Source organism: Cervus canadensis, chromosome 12 (genome assembly GCF_019320065.1).
Source record: "Cervus canadensis isolate Bull #8, Minnesota chromosome 12, ASM1932006v1, whole genome shotgun sequence".
In the NCBI taxonomy this organism is placed as follows: Eukaryota; Metazoa; Chordata; class Mammalia; order Artiodactyla; family Cervidae; genus Cervus; species Cervus canadensis.
The window spans coordinates 14,121,064-14,144,770 of NC_057397.1; the positions used below are offsets into that span (position 1 = coordinate 14,121,064).

Genomic DNA, 23,707 nt, shown 5'->3' on the forward strand with positions numbered 1-23,707 from the left:
AGCTCTGTCCATGAGGACACAGTCTTTAAGAAGAGTAAATGAAGTCACCTGTGGCCAGATGCCACACTAGTTCATCTTAGGGTGTTGAATCTTCCTTAGGACCCAAATCTCCCATTTATAGAGCTCACATAAGTTAAAAATCTATAATTATCTCTTACTTCAATGTTCAAAATTCCCCTTTCATTAATCATTGCACTAAAATATCTACGCAGGCATCTTCCAAACGCTTGGGAAATCTACTTAGCTCATTTCCCACCCCATTACATAAGCGTATAGTTGAGAATCCTCATGATTAATCAGAACCTACCTGTTCTCTGACATTTGAAAGGTCCAGGGTATTGTTTAAAGCAGTTTTTGCAGCTTTGTAAGGTTCCCAAGCATCTGCTAGATTAACCGTGATCCCCATGTAAATACTAATTACCTGAAAGAAGAGACCTTTATTCAGTATTTCTTAAACACCTACTCACTCCAAGGCAAGGGGCTGGGAAAATACAAAGTTATAGGAGACATCACCCACTCCTTCAAGTTTAAATGCCATTCCAGTGAAAAACCAAGACTTTTCAAATATACAGGGAAGTGATTTTACTTATGAGTGCTTAGAAACAAGAGTGACTATTACATGTTGTATTATATACATACCCATGACTCTATTCATGGGAAAATAACGAAAACAAGGTTTTCTTTTCAAACTGCTGTTTGTAAGATTCCTAGATGAAGAAAAATGAAAGGGGAGAGAAAAGCAGAGACTCTGACCAGAGTAGTGGTTTTCCCAATTATTTTCATCTCAAATTTATACTCTTAAAAATCAAACTAAACTTGTCTCACAAATTTTTGTGAGAAGAGTGGCCTTATGTTTCACATTTCTTTTAAAAGTTATATATAATCCCTCTTTATCCCTATTAATATTTTTCTTTAAAATTCTTTGCAGTATAGTATTAACCTCATTGGCTTTTTATGGGTATATTTTTTAAAATTCCTTTATTTTCAGTATGCCAGGGTGTCTTCTCAGGAATATATCTTGTAAATATCATGTAATTGGACTTTGACCTTCTTTAATGCTAAAAGTATTTCGAGTATAGTATTATAGTCAGAACTTCTTTCTTAAAACTTAGGCAAATGAAGCCAGACTCTCTCAAAAGTTTTCCTCTTGGCTACTCATCTCCCAGCTCATGGGTATGATTCATTTGTGGACAGGAAGCATCATCTTTTAATTGTAGGCTGTTCTTCTCGACAGCAAAGCTCCTCAATCAGGTCCCTCATTACAGATAGTCTGTGGCTCAAAAGTTGGTAAGGAGTGAAATAAAATCTGGTCCCTGAAAATGTGATCCAACTCACTATGCTTTGTTCAAACCTCTACGTGCAAAGAAAATGTTTCATACATATTAAGTACACTGTCAGTTTTAAATTTTTAAGAATTAATATTTTTAAGTGAAATATGTTTAAAAAGTTATAAGCTCATCCCTGCAGTAACGTAAACCTTAAGAGCCCACATTAGCTTACAGATAAAACTTATAAAAGCACAATTCCTATTCACAAAATGACAAATTAGATAAATTCTGCTAGTTTAGATTCCTAAGACAAACGCTTATGTAACTTAGTTGCACTCTCAGTAGCTAAAGCAAGATCCATTTTAACACATGGTTGTTCTACCTTGAGAGTATTCAAGAAAAAAAACACAAATAGGTGCTTCAGGAAATTTTACTTATTCATTCCTTCATGCTATGATTTGTAATATTCTCAGCAAACTTAAAGTAATTTTACTTAAGCGAATTTATGTTTCATTATTTCAACATTAGATTTATAGGCAAAAGGATGGAAAAAAAATCAGTTCTCCAACAAGTTTATTATAGAGAATAAAAGACTAACAGCAATACTTGCCCAATTATCTGGAAAGTATTTGTCCACTATCTCTCTCATTTTTGCTTGATGGGTATGAAGAATGGAAGGTTCAAAGTAGAGAATCACATACAGCATGGCAGCCTGATTAGCCAGAGCTGTGCTGCGATGTTCTGGCAATGGATATGCTGAGACCTGCAAGGCAGAGACCAGAACCAGGAGAGGCAGATGTTACTGACAGCTGAATTTACATGTGCGAAGTAAATGACCCAGTTCTAAGACACATGAACCTCTCAAAAGTCCATCTCTTTGAGGATCCTGGGCACTGGAAGCAATTCTCAGATTATGGCATCAGTAACCAGGACCTTCTTCCTATCTCTAGCCACATGACGTTCTCTTGACTGTCCTTGACTTTGCTGCAATTCTAACTCTTTTCCCTAAAAAAAAAATTAATTCTATATCTCTTACTGTCCAATTTTGTGTCTCTTCCATCACAGAGAAGCTCTTATAGAACTGACCAATTCTGCACTCACTGGTGCTATCTTTTACTTCCTGTTTATTCTTCAGCTCATTGGCATTTGACCTCCACCATCACCTCAGTGGGGTTAAAGACCCTGCTGCTGGGAAAGACTGAAGGCAAAGGAGAAGGGGGAGGCAGAGGATGAGATCGTTAGATGCCATCACGGACTCAATGGACATGAATTTGAGCAAATGCTGGGAGACAGCAGAGGACAGAGGAACCAGGTGAGCTAGTCCATGGGGTCACAAAGAGTCAGACATGACTTGGTGACTGACCACCACCACCTATCACCTCAATGGAATTTCCTCAGGTCACACATAACCTCACAGCCATCCGTTTCAATGACCTCCTTTTAGCACTCTCACTTAAATTTGCCGAGGACTGAAATTCTCTCCTCCTTTGGTTTCCCAGATGCCAGTTTCTCTTCTCAGTCCACCTTGCCAGCTGTTCTCCCTGGCTTTGAAATGCTGCTGAGTGCCAGGGCTCCATCGCCTCAAGTATTAGGAATCTCTGGCTGCACATAGTACACATCACCGTGAGGACCAGGAGTAGAAAGGGAGGCAACTATTAAGGATAGAGATAGCAATGCCACATGGAATCTGGAGGCAGGAATGCGGTCAAGTCTCAGGAAGGGCCTGGAGCTGTGAACCAGAAAGCCTTCATTATTTCTCCCCTGGATGTGATGCTCAACTGTTTCTTCAGCTGTGGTCCATAAGATGGCAGACTGAGGTGGCCCCAAACTCCAAGTTTTGCATGCTGTGGGTAAATCCACGTCCAGAAATTGTTTTTCAGGCCCAATTCCATATTACCTGGAGACAGAGAATCTGATCTATCTTGGGTCAAGTGATCTGCCCTGGTCCAATTGGCCGGGCACAGGGGAGGTGCAGGGCAGGGAGGGATGGATTCACAGCACAACCACAGCTCAATCCCTGTGTTAAAGGTCATGGCACAGGGAGAAAACTGAAATACACTGCCTTAAGACATGGACAAAATGGACCACCTAGGAGGCAGAAGGGTTAACAGAAGGGTTAATGAGAGGCAGTTGAAGAAACAGCATGGGCTTTGAAGTCATGGGCTCTGAATTCAAACTATGGTTCTGCTACCTACTTATGTGACCTTGTGAAAATTATTTAAGCTCTCTAAGCCTTATTTTTCTCCATAGCAACATAAAGATAATGCTATTTTGCAAGACTATTATGAAAAACAGAGAAAATTTTATATGGAAAAAACCTCCTATGATTCTGGCTCATACTGAATTCTCAATAAATGGCATCAAATATTATGGAGACCTGGCATCTGCAGGTAGCTCCTGATTTGAGCTGTCTTTAAAAAAACAAACTAACTAAAAACTCTTTATGTACACTTAACATATTCATACAAAAACTAGCAGTCTACCTAAGAACTGTATAGAACAGGTGTGCTCTGTAATGATATCCAAGCATGACAGGTCCAACTCTTCACTCTCTTCTAGTAAAAAAAAGAAACAGATAATATATACAATTGTGTTTTCTGCAGGAAAAAGAAGTCGAATGGTAACTTTCTGTGGTCTCCTTTTAGGCACCTGAATAACACACACTGGAGAGGAAAGTGAGACTTCTCAACCCTGCTCACGCTGCCTCCGTTACCTGGGTGGCCTGAACACCCCTTAGTCATCTTCTGCCATCTTGCTGCCTATTAACATGCTTCGTGGCACTCTGTGCTTCCCCTGAGATAACACCCATCTTGCTTTGCTCTAATTCCTCTGTCTGCCTTCTTTCCTCAGCTACAAGCTCATTAGGAGTAGGGACCAGGGCCTGCCTTCATCAGCAGTGGATCCCCATTACTGAACACAGGACAGCCACAAAGTGGACACTCAGCAACCATTTCTTAACTGATGCCTAAAACAACGCATCTTCTTCCCAAAGATAGTTCAGATCTCATTTCCTTCTTGAAATCTCTAGTTCAAGAGATATTAGTCTCTTAATCCCAAATTAATATCCCTCTTTTCTGTACAATTCCAAAGCACAGCCCAGAGGTTTTAAAAGGTTTCTTGCTGTTTTTACTCTTCTGAGCAAGAAGGAAAGAAATAATTGAGGAGGAAGGTAAAATCTATAAAGAGAAAGATGTTTAAATTACACTTTTCAACTATAAAAATAGGTTTAATAATAGATTAAATCCCCACCTGGTTGTAAATATCATCAGATCTCAGCCGACCAATGACCATGCTGATGAAGGTCTCGTTGATAGGCACCCTCTGGAAGTAACTCTCAGGATAGTTGGGTGGTCTTTTGGCCCCTGGTTGGCTGGAATAACCTGTACTTCGAAGCAGCTTACAAATATCATCCATATTCGAATCAGCAGAAGATCGGGCAGCACTGAGCCATGTTCACAATGGGAAATAAAGGGCCAAACAAACCGCATATGTTACAAATAAGAAGTCCAGCAAAGCAGAATTTCAGTATAAATTGACTTTATATAGTTTAAGATATGAGTGGATCAATTTATATCCTTAAGATTCAAAACTATATTTTCAAAAAGCCTGTAATATAGCAAACTTTTAAAATGGGTTCTTGAACGTATGTACAGTTTTATCTAAAGGTCCATGACCCCTTTCCCAAAATCCTTGGGGCAGGATTTGTTTTGGAAGACAGCATTTCTCAAATATAAGGAAGTAACGTGATACATACATCATATATAATACTTCAGCAGGGTGGCAGATGGCATTCCATGATCAAGACACATTAATGTTTCTACAGTAAAATCTATGAAGATTCACACAAATGAGATAAATAAAGACTGTCCACAGCCTCATATATGTGCCAGTCAGGTTCTGACTCCAAATTTTGGATTAGGTTAGGTCTTGCTGCCAAAGTAGTTACTCTGTTTGCATGTGTGTATATGTATATATTTCTGTCGGAGCTCTTTGGATTTCAGAATTGTGGATAAAGAATGTGAACCTACACCAACATTTCATACATTTAAAACTAATTTTAAAAAATAAAGTCAAATTCAAGTGGGATATACCAACTGGTTTTTCTTGGCAAGGTGTACCTTCTACAGAGATTTAATCAAAACATCTGTGATTTTTCTGGTGGTTTGAAGTAGTAAATCTCCAAAGAGACTCAATCTTAGACTTGAAGATGACCTCCTATCTGATGTGAGAATCTCCTTTACTGCAGCTCTGACTGGAAATTGTCTGGTATCTCTTCAATAATGGATCCTCATATTCTAATCAATTAGCTGTTGTACCCAAAGGGACAAAGCTGGATTGTCAAAGCTGGGCTTGATGAGCAAACCTCTTTCTTCTTCTTCATGTTACTGTTTTCGTTTTTTCAGGTACTTTCAGAAACAGAGGCAAGATCATTTGAAGCTTATTTTAAAAAATATGGATAGTAAAGGAGCTCATGGTCAAACTGATGTGAATGAATTACGCAGCCTCACGCTCTGATAGAGCTGAAAGGGAACAGGCGAGCTGAGTAGTCTGATTTACAGCTGAGAAGGCACAGTACCAAGTGTGGCTGCAAATACAACACTGCCCAGACAATCCCTCTCTGTTGAGGATCTGACTCTTTGCCCTGTTTATTCTGTCCTAATTTGTAAGTTTGAAAATGTTCATTCTAGCCCACACTTATGTAGCCCAAGTTCCTAAATGATTCCTGCTTCTTGGCTATTTCTTTCCTGAATCTTAACTATTTCCTCACATTGACCTGGTGTCCAGATTTTGACTTATTATTTCAACAAACTGAAAAACGTGTGTTAGGGACTGAAATCACAATTAGTTAAGGTAGGTCCTGTTTTTAAGCCCTTATTTCTTGAAGTCACATCTCACAGAAAAACCCAAATGAAGTTTTTGGCCAACCCAGTACAGTATTTATGAGTGAGAATTCACTTTCAACCTGGCCCTGAATGATAACTTTTCAAAATTTATCAATCTGAAAATGACAACAGAAGGCTCATTTGTGTCCTTACATCTGCCAAGGACTAATGTTTGAAAACTTAAAAAAAAAATTCATTAGACTTCCCAAATTCCCAAATTTGATCTTTAAGGTAACAGAAATTCAGATTCCTCTTTTAAAAAACTAAGGTACCATCACAGACATGATAATCCATATATCTCTAATAATCTATAGTAGATAAATTATCCATACATAATACATAGATTATATGATATATAATCTATTGTGATGATATAAAACACAGATTGTTCTATTTCCACATTATGTATTATGTTCAGCAGTGATAAGAATCTTATCTTCTGCATTCTAGATGATATTGCTGCTCTTCATAATAAAAGAAGGGTAGGAAATCTACACCGCACTTTGCCAAGAGCAGTGCTTTTGGAGGGCGTGGCCTTAGCTCAGAGATACCTGTATCGATAGTAAGAGACCAGCATTCTCTCTCTAGTTTCTCCTTCAATCTTTTGGTCGATGACCAGAAGCATAACTCCATACAAGTACAGCGCTTCACACTGTAAGAGAAAAAGAAAGCAGCCATGTTCACGGGAGTGCACAAGCTTATGCCGTGCAGCTGAGCGTGGGTAAAAGGACTCCTTTGCTCTCATTTCTCCTAAAAGCTTCATATTGCAAGGAGAATGCAGGATCCTCCCCCCAAGGGTCTCATCTTCTGTACAGATGGGCTTTAAAACATTTATGCAAAGTTTAATTTACAATGACTATCTTTCAGCTGGTCTATTTTTCATAATTTGCTTGGGATACCAAAATAGAATCCAAAGCCTATGAATACCTTTAGGTCATTCATTTAATTTACAAACATTTCCTAAGTGATCATAGGTACCAGGCTATATGTCTAGGATGCAAAAGATAAAGAAGACAGGACTGTTACACCGAGGAAGTACACATTTTCCACATAATCTGCTTTTACTTGTAATTCTGTTCAAAGTCTACTATGTTCTAAGTTCAGACAAAGACCTGCCAGTTAGATGACAGTTATCAGTTTATTTAGCTTCTCTCTCTCTTTTTTTTCATTATAAAAATAATGGCACAGCACTTTTTATTTTCTTTAATCAGAAAAATATGTACCATGTTTCTGGGAGGGAGACCAGGTATCTGCAGGCCCTGCTCTGGGTGTCAGGGTCTTCACGACCAAGCAGGGAGGAAGGCTTGGGCCTGGAAACCGGGGTGGGGTGGGGTGTGAGGGGCGGGGTGTGTGTCTGTGGCCTCCAGGAACCAGGTCACTGCTAGAAGTGGCCATCACAGCCGCGTGAGACGGGCGCACACAGCACTAAGCCCTGGTGGCCGATGCTGCTCTCCCACCTGTGCCGGGACTCCAGGGGCAAAGGGTGGTAGCTTCTCTTTAAAGAAGGATACACTGTATGTATTTGTGACTTACAGGGAAAAAAGTAAGTTTGACATTCCTGAATTTTTTATTTTAAATGGTCACTACTACTTACTAGAAGTTGTTTGCCATCTTCATTGAGAAGCACTGTTTCTAAGGTTTGCTGAATATAAACACCTTCATTGAGATCATCTAGATACCTAGAAAAGAAACCCCAGAGCAAGTTATCCACTGAAAATGAAAGGTTAATATCGTTGAAGAAGGACAGTAAAGATGTTTAAAAGATTAGGCAATATACCAGGTATTCTGGCCTTCAAATCATTTGTTTCCATTCACGTGCTTTAAGAATAGGTTTGAGTAGGAACTCATGATTAGGGCCACAGGTTATTTATGGCCACTCCAAGTGAAAGGAACACTCCTCAGTCCTGATTTATGAATTACAGAAATCTTGGAAATAATGGCATAAGAACACGGACTAGTTAGCTTAAAAACTAATGAGTAATGAACGTTGAAGGGCTAGAAGGAAGACAATATTGTACGGTCACAGATAAGAAGGAACGTTATGGCTACCAATGCTACAAAAATTAAGTTTGTTTGTTTGTTTTTCCCACTTCTCATATTCAATAAACTAAATTAGGATCAAGACTGAAAGCCAAAGACTTGGTATAAAGCAAGATGATTATAATACTACACAAGAGCAGGAAATGACAATGAAACTCTACCATACTTAAGATGACTAGTGCCACAGGAAGGAAAAGAAAATTACCTACATATAAGTTAGTACATTTCTTAGTAACTCAGAAAGATATACATGTTCTAGTGTGTCCCTTCTCCCTCTCCACTATTTACTATCAAAATTAGCTATTACTAAATTAGTCAATACCTGTTTAAGTCTACAATATATTTATGCACACTTTGAAATGCTAAATAAAATCTGGTCACAATTTCTATGTTGTTTTCCCGAAATTCTTCATCTAAATCCTGTAGCTCTGGCTTAGATTCCAGTTTGCTTTCACATAATTCTGGACCCTAAGAAGAAAAACACATCAAAGAAAGAGTCAAAAAAACAATACAGTTGTGGGTAACAATTTCTAAAGAATCTTTGAAAAATGTGTTCTTATTTATGCCTCTAAAGGGATATCAAAAATTGAAAGCAGAGGAATAGAAAGTAAAGAAGATAACAGAAGCCTAGATATAAAATCCCCTTGAAGGAGATGGTCTTGAACTGAACCCACAATTTGCATGCGTTTAAGTGTGGTGGACTTCAATGTGAAATACGTCATACCAAAGTTATCTTTTAAAAATTTGATTATATTGTGTTATATTAGGGCTTCTGTACAGTACGTTTATATTACTTTTCAAATTAGCTGATATTAAATTTTGTTGAAAAGCTTTTCTTTTAACTCTTTCTCCATAATTAACATCTCAGAGTCTCCTGGTTTCCAGAGAAAGCACACTTTTGTAAAAAAGATTGGTAAGAAAAGCGTCAAGGAAGATTACCTTAAAATAGCTGAAATCAAATATGATATCTCCATATTTCTGTTGATCAGCTCGGTCTTTTAACCTGAACACAGCAGGAATAAACTCAGAGAGCCTCAAAAGTTCAGCAATGATGGCATTGCCACAGGAAACAATCCTTAGGATTGCTTGGCCACACAGGTTATTCTCAGCCAGAAAGTCTACCATCTTGAGGAAAATCAGCGACTCTGGGCCTGGCCACGGGGAATGTGTAACTGGCTTCAGAGCTGGGGTCTGTAAGTCATCAGATGAAACCAGGTCTGTTGATACATTGGCCACTCCATTAAAGGACCTGCAACAACAACAAAAAAAAAAAGTATGAAAAATCTCTAATCCTTTGAAGGAAGGATGTGAAACACATACACAATATTTTTCTTTCAAATTCACTGAAAAAAAAAACTATAATACATAATGACTTCTGATATGGAGGGAGAGCATTTATTTTCCACTCTGCATGTTTTCCTTGTGGAGGGACTTTGCTAAATTATTACTCTTGGTCTCTTTCTCAACACTTTATTCACTTCTCTCCATGAGAAAAGCCATGCTGCGGCCGATCCCAGAGCTTGGGAGAAGGTGTCATAAGGCATGTGTGGATTCAAGGGAAAAGGTAACTATGTCCTAAAATTTACTAGAATTAGGTGAGGGAACAATCTTTAAAAGTGCTTTTTTTCAAACATCAAGTTTAAGAGGTCCCACTATTGAGACTAATACATGCCTGAGAATTATGATAGGGTGATTCTAAACGATGGACAAATATTTCACACTAAGCAGTGGGGAAGTTCTGATTAGCAATGTATCTTGAAATGATATCATCAAGACTTATGAAAGTTAAGTTTTATGCCCAACAAAATTGAGAGTGAAATTGCAGTAACTCTGTACTCAGTGGACAAACCAAGAATGGGTGCAAAGTTGACCAAGTGCTGTGGAAGGAAAGAATCTAAATTCTTATTGATGTTACTGATTCCTTGATTCAACTGTGGCATTACCTCACCTTGTAATCCTTGTTAAATGGACTGCTTTTATGGTTTATCTACTGTTAACTGGGTTTTGCATTATTTGTAGATGAAAGCCTTCTTAATAATATAGATTCACTTGTTCAACAAATATTTATCCAGTGCCTTCTATGTGCGAAACACTGTTTTAGGACCTGCGGCTACTGTAGTGAACATAACTAAGTTCCTGCTCTCATGAAGCTACCTACTACTGGCAGTGGGAAAGAGATAAATAAATAGACCATGTATCAGGCTGTGACGATGCGTAAAGAAAAGCATGGTAAAGGGATGGAGTGTGTGTGATGTTACGCAGTTTGTAAAAGTGTCTCAGATAAGATGATATTTGAGCAGAGATCAGAAGCAAGTGAGGGAGCAAGCTGGAAGGGTATCTGAGGTCTCTAAGAGGGTCCTCCCTGTTCGTGCCCTGTGTAGGCCTCTTTCCCTGAGTGTGACTTACTGATTCCCTTCTAAAGAAGAGAATGTGGAGGATGTGAAAGATGCCATTTCTGACATTAGACTGCAAAAAAGACTGTGACTTCTGGCTTGAGAACCCTTTCCAGCTTATGGGTCCTGGGAGAAGCAAGTCGTTAGGGTGTAAGAGAGCCCTGTGGAGGGAGACCATAGGATGAAGGAGAAGTCTACCGCTCACCACTTGAATAAGCTTGGAAATGGACCCCCCACCCGTCCCCCACACTCCACCCCAGATCTCAGTTTGTGTTCACAGCTTGACTGCAACCTCCCAAGAGCCCCTGAGCCAAAGGCACCAGCTAAGTCGCACAGCTGACTCCTGACCACAAACATTAATTAGACAATAAATGCTTACTTTTTTTTTTAACTCTGTAATGGCTTATACGGGAAAAGAATAGAAAAAAGAGTGGATATGTGTATTTGAATAACAGATTCACTTTGCTGTACACCTGAAACTAATGCAACATTGTAAATCAATTACACCCCAATACAAATTAAAAAAAAAAAAATGTTTATACTGCTTTAAAGCCATTAGGTTTGAAGGTAATTTAGATGATGATCTATGAGAAGGGCATTCCAGGAAGGAGTTACAAGGAAGTACAAGTAAGGCCTGGGGGTAGGAATGTGCAAGGAAGAACAAGTAGTTGATGTGGCTGGTGGGGAGTGAGCTGGGGACAGAAGCAGAGATAGGGGAGGTGGAGCTGGGGCTCATAGCAGGGATTACGGAAGAGCCACTACAGTTATCCAGAACTCTCTAGCGCAAGGGTTGTCTATAATATACATTAAGGCATAAATTATTAACAAGTCCCTTCAGTTTTCTCTGTGAAGCTTGCTTGTTGAGTCACACGTATCCCTAGTAGGCTGAATTTCAGATAATTTCATTCTACTTCTCCTACTGAAATGGTCTGGCTTGGAAAATGAGACAAGGAGAAAATAAAGGAAAATGGGAACAAAAGTCACTTGAAGTCCTCTGAAGAACACCAAACTAAGCCAGGTTCCAGCAGGATGAAATTCTAGACTCAATTCAGAAGCAGGGCGCTTACAATGAACAGGTCTAACTGCTACCATTTGGATACCAAGACAGGGCAGTGTGGCCAAGAGAAAACAGCTTAAAGCAAAGCAACATGACCTGCCTTCTTTCCCAACAGACAGACACACTGGGCACATGCATGCACCTGGTCAAGGAGGCTTAGGCCTGGGATAATGACATAAGTCAAAACTTTGGCATGTCTGTGTCTTATTTAAATCCCTTTTACCCATGAGTTACACTGAAGGCAACTTCAAGGCAACTTCATATTTGACTAAAGTTTTTGGTGGGCCTCCTGGTGGCTCAGTGGTAGAGAACCCATCTGCCAAGACAGGAGACGTGGGTTCAGTCCCTGGGTTGGAAAGATCCCCTGGAGAAGGAAATGGCAACTCACTTCAGTGTTCTTGCCTGGGAAAACCCATGGACAGAGGAGCCGGGCGGGCTACAGTCCACGGGGCCTCAAAGAGTCAGACGCAACTTTGCGACTAAATGACAACAAAGTCTTTGGTAAACAGCCCCATTGTTGGCTGAAAAACTGGTCCTAAAGAATAGAATTTAAGAAGCATCATTAAATATACCTAATCATGTTGCAGTGATCTCAGAGGTAGGTGGCTTTACAAATGTTAAGATTTAGTTGAGACTTAAAAAAAAAAAACACTCTAGAATGAGGTGTGAATAAGCATGGTAGAAGAAACTATAATATACTAAATCTTCCTTTTAGAGGTTCTCCTGGTGCTAGGAATGAAGACAATTCATAATGACCACTTATCTCAATGTAGGTTGTCTTATTATTTGCCATGAAATGAAACCAGAAATTTCACTCAATTTCCTAATTTTCTTTTCACAAGGCACCCAGAAAAGTGGCTGTAACTTCATTTTAAAGAACTGGTATGGAACTGTGATTTTTAGTTTGGAAAGTAATTCTAGACAAAAGACAATATGCTTTCAAGAATGAAGCATGGCAGGATTATACCAACTGCCCAAGGAGTACAGAACTGAATTATGAAAATTAAAGTCCCCTGGGAAGAATCATTCTTTATCCTACACAGAGAAAAAAAGAAGATTGATCTAGTTTAATCCTTTCATAAAAACCTCAGTTCCATAAAGAACGGAGCACTAGTCCCCACCCATCCATTATCAAGAATAAACTGTAGCGGTTGTTGATCAAGATAAAATCTATGGGTGCATCTCTTACAGGAAAGCTCTAAAATGAGCCTAATCACTTTAGTTTGATTCATGGATCCTGAAACAGAATAAAAAAAAACCGGAAGGTGTTCCTTGTAGCGGACAAAGGCAATGATGGCTCTCCCTCCCCCCCGGCAACATCTAGACCGGAGGAAGCTCCACGCACTGGGAATCTATCAGGAGACCCAGTTCCCTTACCGGCTCTGGGTTTTCTGTTTTTCTAACTGTACCCACTCCGGTATTCTTGGGCTTCCCTTGTGGGTCAGTTGGTAAAGAATCCGCCTGCAATGCGGGAGCCCTGGGTTCGATTCCTGGGTTGAGAAGATCCCCTGGAGAAAGGAAAGGCTACCCACTCCAGTATTCTGGCCTGGAGAATTCCATGGACTGTACAGTCCATGGGGTCGCAAAGAGTCGGACACGAGTGAGCGACTTTCACTTCACTACGTTACTACCACAGACAAATCAGGACCCTCAGAATTATTATTATTTTTTTAATGCAAAGGACTTTGGCGTGTCACAGGTGAGGCAATTAAGGGTGCGGAGAGCAGCAATGACTTGCCCAAACTCAGCCCATGGCAAAACTAGAATTCAAACCGAGGTCCGTCAGACTGTAAACGCTTCCACCAACCACTCAGGTTTCTCGAGAGTAAATGGAGGAATCACAACGTCCACAAGGCTTTACTCCCGGAAACCTGGAAGGATCATATGCAGACCTAGCAGCTGAACATCATCACTTCCTAAAGCGCCAAAGCAGCGTGGAAAACTGCTTCCACCTGAGTGGAGATACAGAGTCTGGACTGCAGCCGCGGTTCCAGGAAAACCCCCAGTCCTCTTACGCCAGGCTCCCCCATCCAGACCCCACCCCACGCCGCAGAATCCCTCACGCCCCGCGCCTGGCCCAGCGCGGCCCAGCCCCGGGGCGGGGGAGGGGACGGGGGAATGTGAGGAGGCGGCGCGCGCACACTGCCCGGACTCACCTGTCACCCGGGCCGCGCCAGGGCGCACGCGCAGGGCCCGCGGTCGTGCGCGGAGTCTGCACGCCGGCCCCCACCCCTACGTCTCCGCAAGGGTCCTTCCTCTTCTACCCACAGCCCAGATCCTCAGCCGGCCAGACCCCGGCTTCCGCCCCTGGTCCCTCGGCTGTCACATGACAGAGGGGCGGGGAGCGGCGGGGCGTCATGTGATCGCTCGCCGGCGACGACTGATGACGTCCGAGCCCGCGCTCGCCGTTTCAGCGACAGGGGAAGGGAGTGAAGGAAGGAGTTGGGGTCCGGGCGTGGGGAATCCGGGCGCAGCCGGACGAGAGCTACATTCGGCCGTCAGGTAAGGCAGGAGCGAGGCGTGGCGATGGGGAGGGTGACGAGGGGTGTCGCCTCCTTCTCGGGCGCTCCGAGGGTGCCCGGAGCTGCGATCTGTGGACCTGGGTTATGGTCGTGGTTCTTTTCACGGTCACAGCGGGGAGGCTGGGGCCGTTGACCTCACTCTCCCAAGACGCCATCTCTCCATTCTTTGGCTCTAAATGTGTGGATCATGAATTATTTTTTAGTGAAATATTGTTCACTTACAGTGTGTTTTAGGTGTACAGCAAAGTGATTCAGATATTTATGAGTATATATATTTCAGATTCTTTTCCATTATAGATTATTAAGATATTGAATATAGTTTCCTGTGCTTTACAGTAGGACTCTGTTATTTGTTTATATATAGTAGTGTGAGGTCCCGAATTCTTGATCTAAATAAATCTGGTTTGAGCTGGCTTTCAAAGCAGGGCCTTGGGCACATAGTTGAAATAAACTCTCCAGGCGTCAGTTTACTTTTCTCTCCTTGCCTGTAAATGGTTGTGAGGATTAACTATAATGAGAGCAAAGCTTAGGGACACCAGTTCATGGCATGCTATAGGGGACATAGAAATGATTTCTGTTATTGATGTAACTCTTCCAGATTTTTATTGGTCACCTATTTTGTGTGAGGGGCTGTTTTATGTAGTGTGGAATATGTCAGAATTCTAGTTTAAGTTGCTCGCAGGGTGAAAGAGTGGTAGACATGTGAGCAAGTAGTTGTGATGAGTTTTAAAGTAGAATATGTGTGTGTGGGTGGGGCAGGGGCATAGTAGTAGCATGAAGAAAGCACGCAATTGCTTGTATGTATGGATAAGAGAAAGCTTCATAAAGATGTAACCTTGCATATTGAAAAAGAAGGTACAGCTCTGGTGGCTGAACTTTTATAGGGCCCTATGGATTCAAAGGTGGTCAGCACAGTATCTAGGTTATTTGCTGTGTGCTTACCACTTGCTGTACACAAAGATGAGAGGAGTATTTTTATTTTTACATTAGCTGATTATTGGCCACCCCATCTACAGAGTCTTACAGACCTGCTGTGGTCTGAATGTTTATGCCCTCTCCCACCCCACCCCCAGTTCATATGTTGAATTCCCAAAGCCAAGATGATGGTAATTAGGCGCTAGAGCCTTTGGGAAGTGCTTAGATCATGAGGATGGAGCCCTCCAAGTAGGCTTGATACCTTTATAAAAGAGGCTTTGGAGAGCTCCCTTACCCCTTCTACTATGTAAAGACACAGAACTAGAAGGCCTTGGCCATGAACCACAGGAAGAGGGCCTTCAGCAGAATGTGACTGTGCTGGTGCCTTGACCTTGGACTTCATAACTTCCAGAACTGTAGAAATGTTTCTGTTGTTTATATGTTACTGTGTCTGCGCTATTTTGTTACACCAGCACCAACTGATGAAGACAAGGCCTGTTAGGGAAGGCAACATAGTGTGCTAGAGGAAAAACTCAGGAAGTGGGTAACCATGTTTTAAGCTTTCTTTGAGACCATAGGTATAGAGAACAGAATAATCACTGATCCCCGAGGAAGGCTTCAAGAAGTGGTTAGTTTAAACCAAGGTTTCTCAACTACTGCACTGACATTTGGGAACAAATAATTCTTTGTTGTGGCAGGCTGCCCTGTGACTTATGTACTTAGCTGTACTTGTGTGCTAAGTCACTTCAGTCGTGTCCAACTCTGCGACCCTATGAACTATTGCCTGCCAGAGATAGGGAAAAGCCATTTCTCTTTGCTTTTGGATCTGAATCGTTCCTCTTGGTAGTTCAGAATTACAGAAAGGTGTTTTTCGTCACCTGTCTGCAAGTGTAAAGTTCCATTGGAGTAATGTGAATTTTACATTCATATGATAAGGATGGCTCCCGTGTGGTAGATGCTTTCCCTTTGTCCTGGATTACATTAATCCTTATATGAAGGTGAAAAAGTGAAAGTGAAAGTTGCTCAGTCATGTCCAGCTCTTTGCAACCCCATGGACTATACAGCCCATGGAATTCTCCAGGCCAGAATATTGGAGTGGGTAGCTTTTCCCTTCTTCAGGGGATCTTCCCAACCCAGTGATCGAACCTGGGTCTCCTGCATTGCAGGCGGATTCTTTACTAGCTGAATCACAAGGGAAGCCCAAGAATACTGGAGTGGGTAGCCTATCCCTTCTCCAGCGGATCTTCCAGGCCCAGGAATCGAACCCGGGTCTCCTGCATTGCGGATTCTTCACCAACTGAGCTATCAGGGAAGCCCTTAATCCTTATATACATTGTGTCTTACTTCAGGCTCCTGTTAAAAATTATCAGAGACTGGTGGTTTAAGCAACAGAAATTTATTTCTTACAGTTTTGAAGACTAAAAGTTGCTGGTGTGGTTGAGTACTGGTGAGGTTCTCCTCGTTTGCAGATGGCCACCTTCCTGTAAATCTACATGAAGGACAGAAAGAGCAAGCCCTGTGTCTCTTCCTCTTCAAATGATGCCAATCCCATCATGAGGGCTCCCCCCTCCTTTAAACTTGATCATCTCCCAAAGGCTCCATCTCCATATGTCATCACATTGGAAGTTAGGGTAAACATGAATTTTGGAGGGCATAATTATCTCAGTGTTTACCATACCTGAATTATGTGGGGGTGCTTCATAAAAATATAATTTCCTCAGAGTGTCCACTAGAGACTGATTCAGTAGGTCTGAGATAGTATCCCTTAATCTGTATTTTTAGAAAATACTTCAACTGATTCTTAAGATCAGATATGTTTGAGAAAACTACAAAATTTAATTTATCCTTACAATAATGCTGTAAGATAGATGTGCTTATCTTCTTTTTACACGGAGTGGGGGCGGGGAGGAACCGAAGATAGAGAAGTTCAGCTGTTCAACCAGAGTGATGCAGTTTTGAGTGGTGTGGACAGGTGGAATTTCCAGGCATTGGTGTCCAGGGTCCATTTCACTTATGCACTATTCTGTATTGCTCCTCACAGTGATGATTAAGTCAGTGGTGATATTTGTTCTCATTTTAAAAGGTGATTTGCCAGGCATTATTCTGAGTGTTTTGTTAAACAAGTGAACTCATTTAGTCCTCCCAGTAACCCTTGATACTGGCGCTGGATCATCCTCATGTTACAGAAAGGAAAAGGGAAGCATTGACAGGTTAAATAATTTGTCGCAAGTTATTCAGCTACTTTAATGGCAAAATCAGGCTTTGAACTCACAGAGTCTGGCTCCAGAGGCTGCATGTTGAACCCCTACTGGAGTTTTTAGTAGTTAACTCCTACTAGTATTGCCCCCATGTTTTACTCTATAACGTAACTAATGTTTGTTTTAGTGTAAATGTGTTTCATGTTTTCTTTAAGTAAAATTAACATTCTAGGAAGATATGTCCTGTTCATACCGTGACTAGCCTAACCCCTAGTATGTATGTATGTGTGTGTGTGATATTATATATATATTATACTTTGATGATTGTATTTCTAGAATGGTGCTGCCCAGTGCAGCAGCCACTGGACACAAGTGGTAATAATTTTTTTTTTTTTTTTGCATTGTTTCTACATAGCAGAGCATTGACAAAAATAATAATAGGTAACTTACTTGATAAGTTTGGTTTTATAAAAGATATTTGTTGAACAGAGATCCTCTGAATAGAGGCAAAGATAGGTAAAAATATTAGTGATGAAATATTTACATATATCTATTTGAAAAATGAGAATAGAATAGAAAACATTCTCCATTTAGAAGTATTACTTCTGAGCTTCACAGAAGGTTACTTTTAGTATTTTACAGTTTTTAAAAAGAATGGTCTTCAGAAAAGACACATTTGAAGGTATCAACAGCATCACATTCATAAGCATGACATGCAGTTTTGAAGAGAATTTCAGGAAATTCTATGAAAAATTAAAATAATAAGAGCACATTGAGATAATACATCTTCAAAAACACCCATGTCATAGCATTAAAGACAGATATAGCTAATAAACTGATTAAAGAATGTGACTATGTACCAAGAATAATGATTTTTTTTTTTTAAGTTGGGTATTGCTATAAAAAGGCTTCTAAATCTGTTTCAATGCAGATATGTTACTATTTTTTTTAAGTGTAGTTGACTTACAGTATGGCTATTTAAATTTAAATTGGTTATAATGAAATAAAATTTAAAACTCAGTTCTTAAAAAAAAAAACCAACAAACAACAACAAAAAAACTCAGTTCTTCTGTCAGGCTACTGATGCTATTGTGACCATCAGTAATCGCTGCTAAATAGTAATCACACATGCATGGTGGCTTCCATATTGGACAGTGCAGACTATAGGAAGAACACTTTTGTCATGGAAGAAAGAAGTTTTTTTAGATAGTGCTGTTCTAGACAATTTAGACTTACACTAGAATCAAGATTGACCTCCTAGATAACTGAATACTTGAACCATATCATTTGATCCTTGCAGGGTTGTGTTTTTTGAACAACAGTTGGTGTTGTAATAGTAGGTGTACCCCCAAATCTAAATGGCTTTGCAAAACTGAAGTTCTTTTCAATTTCCTTCATGCATGGAACCTGACTGGTGGGCAGTTTTCCTCCAGGCAGTGATGTGGAAACCTAGGCTCCTTCCATTTGGTGATTCTCCATCTTCAGTATGTGACTCCTAAGGTCATTGCTGTCTGTTTCAAGCTGTAAAATTGGATGGTGTAGAGAGTTCGGTTTTTATGCCAGGGCCTGGAGGTGGCTTCTAATTCACTGCCTTGAAATCAGTACTCATATGTCAGATAAGTTAAAAATTGCAGGTTTTGAAAATTCTCCCTTATTAAACTATTTTATTGCTACTGTTTTCTTTTTTTTGGAAAAAGGCATCATATGAGCAGTCTACTCTTTCTGACTCATTTTTGTTTTAGGTTTTTAGGAACTGAGCTCTTGTTGAATTCTTTAGAGAATCAGGGAATCTTTTGGAAGAGGGTATTATCCCTCCTTTAAAAAATGAGAACACTTACCTTCCCTATATATTAAAAGGGCAGATATTGTTTGGTGGCCCAGATGATGGCACAATGCTTTGATATCCTTTCAAGGGCTATAGAATAGTGTAGCATTTGTAGAGATACTGGATACACTCATATGGATATTTCTAGTGGTTCTGTTTTCCTATGCAGTTATTATTCTTATTCATAAATCTCATTTCACTGTGTTTGAAAACTTAGGTAATAATTTCAAGATGCCGGGGCGTTCCACTTCAAGTTCAGGTTCAGGTTCAGCCGGTTTTATATCCTTCAGTGGTGTAGAATCTGCACTGTCCTCCTTGAAAAACTTCCAAGCCTGTATCAGCTCTGGAATGGACACAGCTTCTAGTGTGGCTTTGGATCTTGTGGAAACTCAGAGTAAGTAATAATTAAAACTTCTTTCTTTTGTGTCTGTTTTGAGGTAACCCTGTGCGGTGGCATTACTGTAGGGATGTGAGATACCACTCACCTTTTGGGTGAGCTTGGGACACTCATTTAACCCTCTGGGCATCTGTTTTCTCATCTCGTTGTATGTATACTGCATAGTAATGTACTGAGGATGAGATGAGATTGACTCATTTGTATGTGTTCAAACCCTTATGTTCAAACCACTAGAAACTGCACTAGAAATTTATGTGCTGAAACATGCAGGTTTCTGATTTCAAGGAGCATACAATCAAAAGTATGTGATACTTGTGAACTGTATGGTATATAGCATTATGATAGTTATTCTTCAGTAATTTAACTATATTTTGTTCATGCTTAATTACTCAGTAGACAGACTAAGCTGATGCTAGGGGTACTGAAAGGAAGGCCTCTACAATAAAATGAGAAAAGTTCAGTTTTCCTAAACTTGACCACCACAATTTTTTGATCAGAAGATCTAGGAAGATGTTATTTGCTTTGTTCGGTTTAGATTTGTTTTTATTTTATATCACAGATAGAAGCAGGGGAGCAACATAATGTTTCTGCTTTCTTTTTACTATCACTTTTTCAGCAATTTGATTGTGATATGCCTTTCTTTGTTTATTCTCTCTGGTGTTCTTTGAGCTTTATGGATTTGTAGACTTATGGTTTTGATCAAATTTGGAAAAAGTTTCTGCTACTATTTCTCTCCCTTCTCCTTCTGGGGCTCCAATTACATGTATGTTAGACTGCTTAGTAATGTCCCATAAGTCACTGAGGCTTGGGTGATTTTTTCAAGTCTTTTTTTTCTCCTTGACTTCAGTATGAATAGTTTCTTTTGCTGTGTCTTCAAGTTCATTAGTCCTGTCTTTTCAAGGGTCTAATATGCTAAGTCTATCCAGGGGACTTTTAATTTCAGAGACTTTTTAGAGCTTTAGAAGACATAAAAAAGAATGAAATGAAATCTAATTTTTCTCGTCATTATGCTCGTGTTTTCTTGTGTATTCTTGAGCACATGAAGTGCATTTATAATGTTCTCGTCTGCTGATTCTGTTAGCTCTGTCCATTGCTGCTTGAGTACATTATGTTGTTGAGTTTCTGGAATTTGTCCTCTTCCCTTGAAGAGTATTGACCTTTGTTTTGGTTGGCAGCTAAGTAATTTGTGGATTAGGTTGATCCATTCCAGACTTGTTATTAAACTTCATTAGGACAGATCTAGTGTCGTTTTCTCTTCTTGCGTGGCTCAGTGGTAAAGAATCTGCCTATAATGCAGGAGACACGGGTTCAGTCCTTAGGTGGGGAAGATCCTCTGGAGACAGAAATGGCAAACTGCTCCTGTATTCTTGCCAGGGAAATCCCATGGACAGTGGAGCCTGGCAGGCTAGAGTTCATGGATTCTCAAAGAGTTGGCCATGACTCAGTGACTGAGCACGCACACGGTGTAGTGTCACTTTGGGTTGACTTAGCTTTTAGGAGGAATCTGTATAGATTCCTGAAGGGCTTTCTCTGCATGCCTCCCTCACTGTGCTCTGTCTTGCAAAACCCCTAATGCTCAGCAGCTTGAGCTCTGGTCTCTGTCTGTTGGGGCCTTCCAGACTGCTGTGCTTCACTTAGATTCTCCCTTCTTTCTGCAGGGAGGAGAGCAGTTAGAGGACTTACCTCACTTGATTTCGCAGGAATCCCAGTTCTGCTCTGCCTGTTGTCTCAATGCCTGAAAGCAGTTGTTTCATATATTTTGCCCGGCCTTATGGTCACTCATGGCAGAAAGGTGAGTTCCATACTAGATATTCATTCACAGAAGGCAGCAGGAGTCACCCATCTTTGTGGGTGTTCTCTTAAGGTCTTACCCCTGTCCAGCCTGATTTATAGTCTCTTTTGACGCTGATGGAGATTTGGCTTTGGTAGGTAGTCATGGAGAATCTCATAGTAAAATCTTAAACCATGAGAGAAGAGCTGTTGCATAACCTCTTGGAGGGTTGTATCAGTTTTTTTTTCAGGATTTGGTTTGAAGATTTCTAAGTGTTTTTAATACAAACTTCATTTTTGTTTTTTTGTTTTTTTAATAGGTATATTTTGATGCAAAATGCAACATCTTCTGTGTCATTTAAGAAGAAACATAAGCATCACTTTTTGAAAGATTCATGCTCTAAAGCAGAGATTGGCAAAGTTTTTCCATCAGGGGTCTGATAACAAATATCTGAAACTCTGTGGGCCATGTGGTCTCTGCTGCAGCTACTCCGTTGCAGGTCTGACAGTTATTATGAAATAGTTTTGATCCTGTCGACCTTGTGGAAGGGTCTCGGGGACCACACAGCTGGTTATGATCCTGAACTGGAGTGCCTGTGAGGAGGACTTAGGTGATGGGAGAAACTCCATACAGAGAGGAGGCCTAGAATGACCCCCACTGGAGTGATTGAGCAGACGCTTGTTAGGAGAGCAGTCTTCACGTGGCACCAGACCGAGATGCTGTCCAAGGACCCAGAGAGTAGAAAAACACCTGGCATTTAAGTAAATTGGATACTAACTCAGTCTCAACAGTAGATGAAAGACTTTTTAAGAGACAGGGCCAAAATTGTCACTTAAATGAAGGACTTAAAGTCAGCCTGATATGGGCTTTAGTCCCAGTTACAGCCTTAGTTCTATAACTTGCTCAAAGATAGGTAATTTTCTTTGAATTTTGAACTTATAATTTTTTATCTGTGAAATATTTAATTCTTGCTGAATACGTGAGGAACATTTGGAAGAAAAGAATAAAAAGATGCATATTTAAATTGCCCAAGGGTTCAGTAGATGAGAAAATTTTGATGGAGAGCTTTTGGATTTTACTGCTCCATGCTGCTTTCTGTCTGTGCCTTGCTGAAAGAAGCAGAGCAGAAAGACTGCAGTTATTAAGGTCAGGCAGGTAACTGAATGTCTGTTGAGCTATGCCAAGGTACAGTGGTGATGGTGATGGCCATACTGCTCTAAAGATGAGAGCTGGATTGGGACAGGCATCAAACGTGTGCAGGTGCTATGCTGTTTCTACAGGTGCTGTCTCACTTGGTCTGACCTGTAATCCTGCAAAGTAAGGACTGTTGTTATCCCCACTGTGAGCCACTGAGGCTTCGTGAAGCTGAGTACCTTCTTAAGGTCACGCAGTGACTCGGCAGTGGAAGTTGAGATTTGAGCATAAGCGATTTGACTGTAGAGTTTCTGCCCTTAACCGTTACACTTTATTGAAAATTGACTTTGTCCTTCAATTGGCATTTGCAGCAGTTGGATAATATTGAAGTAACATTTAGTGATATTTAGCCCAGAAAGTTTTGGTTATTTTGTTGAGGTTGACAGTATCTGATTTTCCTTTCTTCTCCCTCTCCCTTTTCCTCTTCTTTTCCTTCTCCCTTTGAAATTCCAAAGTGAGGTTGCAGACTTTTTCTGAAACAGCTCATCAGCTTTTGTCCTTTTCTACAAGTGGAGTTTTCAACGACTTCCCTTGGACATTTGTGCTTTTCCTGGGCCTTAGCGTCTTCTGTTTACAAAGGCAGAGTTGAGTATGGTTGTGGAAGGAAGTAGCTGGGATCCTTTGGGGTCATTGTGCTGACCTTGGACTGTCTATTTCTGGACTCATAATGGCAGGAAAATCAGTTCCTTTTTGGTTAAATGATGATGGACAGGTTTCCTCCCCTTGCAGCCAGAGCACCCTGACTGATAGAAGTGATACTGTGAATTGACTGAATGATAGTCAATTTTCTTTCTTGTATCCAGAATTTGTATTCCAGCTAAGAATCATCACCTTTTTAAACCTGATTCCTTTTCTTTTTCACACCTTACTCCATCCAGGCAAGAAACAGAGTTTTCACTTTGTGACGGTTACTTTAGAGTTAGTGATGAATAAAGAACAGTGGTCAGAGTTAAAAAATTGCATGGTCTTGGAAGTTTGTACTCTTCATGAATAACTGAAGTTTTGCAAACATTAAGCATTTAGCTGAGTGCGTACTTCTCAATTTGAATGCTTTTGGGGGTAGTATTCTAGTTTTCCTCCTGAAAGAAGGCATTCCTAAATCTAAAAATTAGATGAACAGAAAGAAAAAGAAGATTATGACTACCCATAACCCTCTCACTCATCATCTAATTTTGTGAAAAAGGAGTAATTATTTTACTTAAATCCTCTATGTTAAATTTATTTTCAGAATTACTTAATGGTTT

The 23,707-nt window shown here is 40.4% G+C and overlaps 2 protein-coding genes across 7 annotated transcripts in view; one reads left to right on the forward strand and one right to left on the reverse strand.

Annotated features, from left to right (window-relative positions):
* WASHC5 (WASH complex subunit 5) overlaps positions 1 to 13,976 on the reverse strand; it is a 55,793-nt gene extending 41,817 nt beyond the window's left edge. For both annotated transcript variants that reach the window (XR_006272276.1, XM_043483305.1), the window contains exons 1-8: positions 13,798 to 13,976; positions 9,131 to 9,440; positions 8,514 to 8,659; positions 7,746 to 7,830; positions 6,703 to 6,803; positions 4,518 to 4,710; positions 1,879 to 2,031; positions 308 to 421 (exon numbers count right to left, since the gene is read on the reverse strand). Coding sequence is in view for 1 of the 2 variants with exons in the window: in XM_043483305.1 (XP_043339240.1) it covers positions 308 to 421; positions 1,879 to 2,031; positions 4,518 to 4,710; positions 6,703 to 6,803; positions 7,746 to 7,830; positions 8,514 to 8,659; positions 9,131 to 9,316 (978 nt within the window). In the remaining variant the exon portion in view is untranslated. The remainder of the gene's footprint in view (positions 1 to 307; positions 422 to 1,878; positions 2,032 to 4,517; positions 4,711 to 6,702; positions 6,804 to 7,745; positions 7,831 to 8,513; positions 8,660 to 9,130; positions 9,441 to 13,797) is intronic.
* Positions 13,977 to 14,001: 25 nt separating this feature from the next.
* The window catches only part of NSMCE2 (NSE2 (MMS21) homolog, SMC5-SMC6 complex SUMO ligase), a 232,413-nt gene continuing 222,707 nt past the window's right edge, over positions 14,002 to 23,707 (forward strand). For 2 of the 5 annotated variants that reach the window (XM_043483308.1, XM_043483309.1), the window contains exons 1-2: positions 14,002 to 14,143; positions 19,319 to 19,495. In XM_043483308.1, coding sequence (XP_043339243.1) covers positions 19,333 to 19,495 — 163 coding nt within the window. In that variant the 5' untranslated portion in view covers positions 14,002 to 14,143; positions 19,319 to 19,332. Of the gene's footprint in view, positions 14,144 to 19,318; positions 19,496 to 21,156; positions 21,291 to 23,707 lie in introns of those variants that run through there. The other 3 variants (XM_043483310.1, XM_043483311.1, XM_043483312.1) reach the window with 3 other exon arrangements.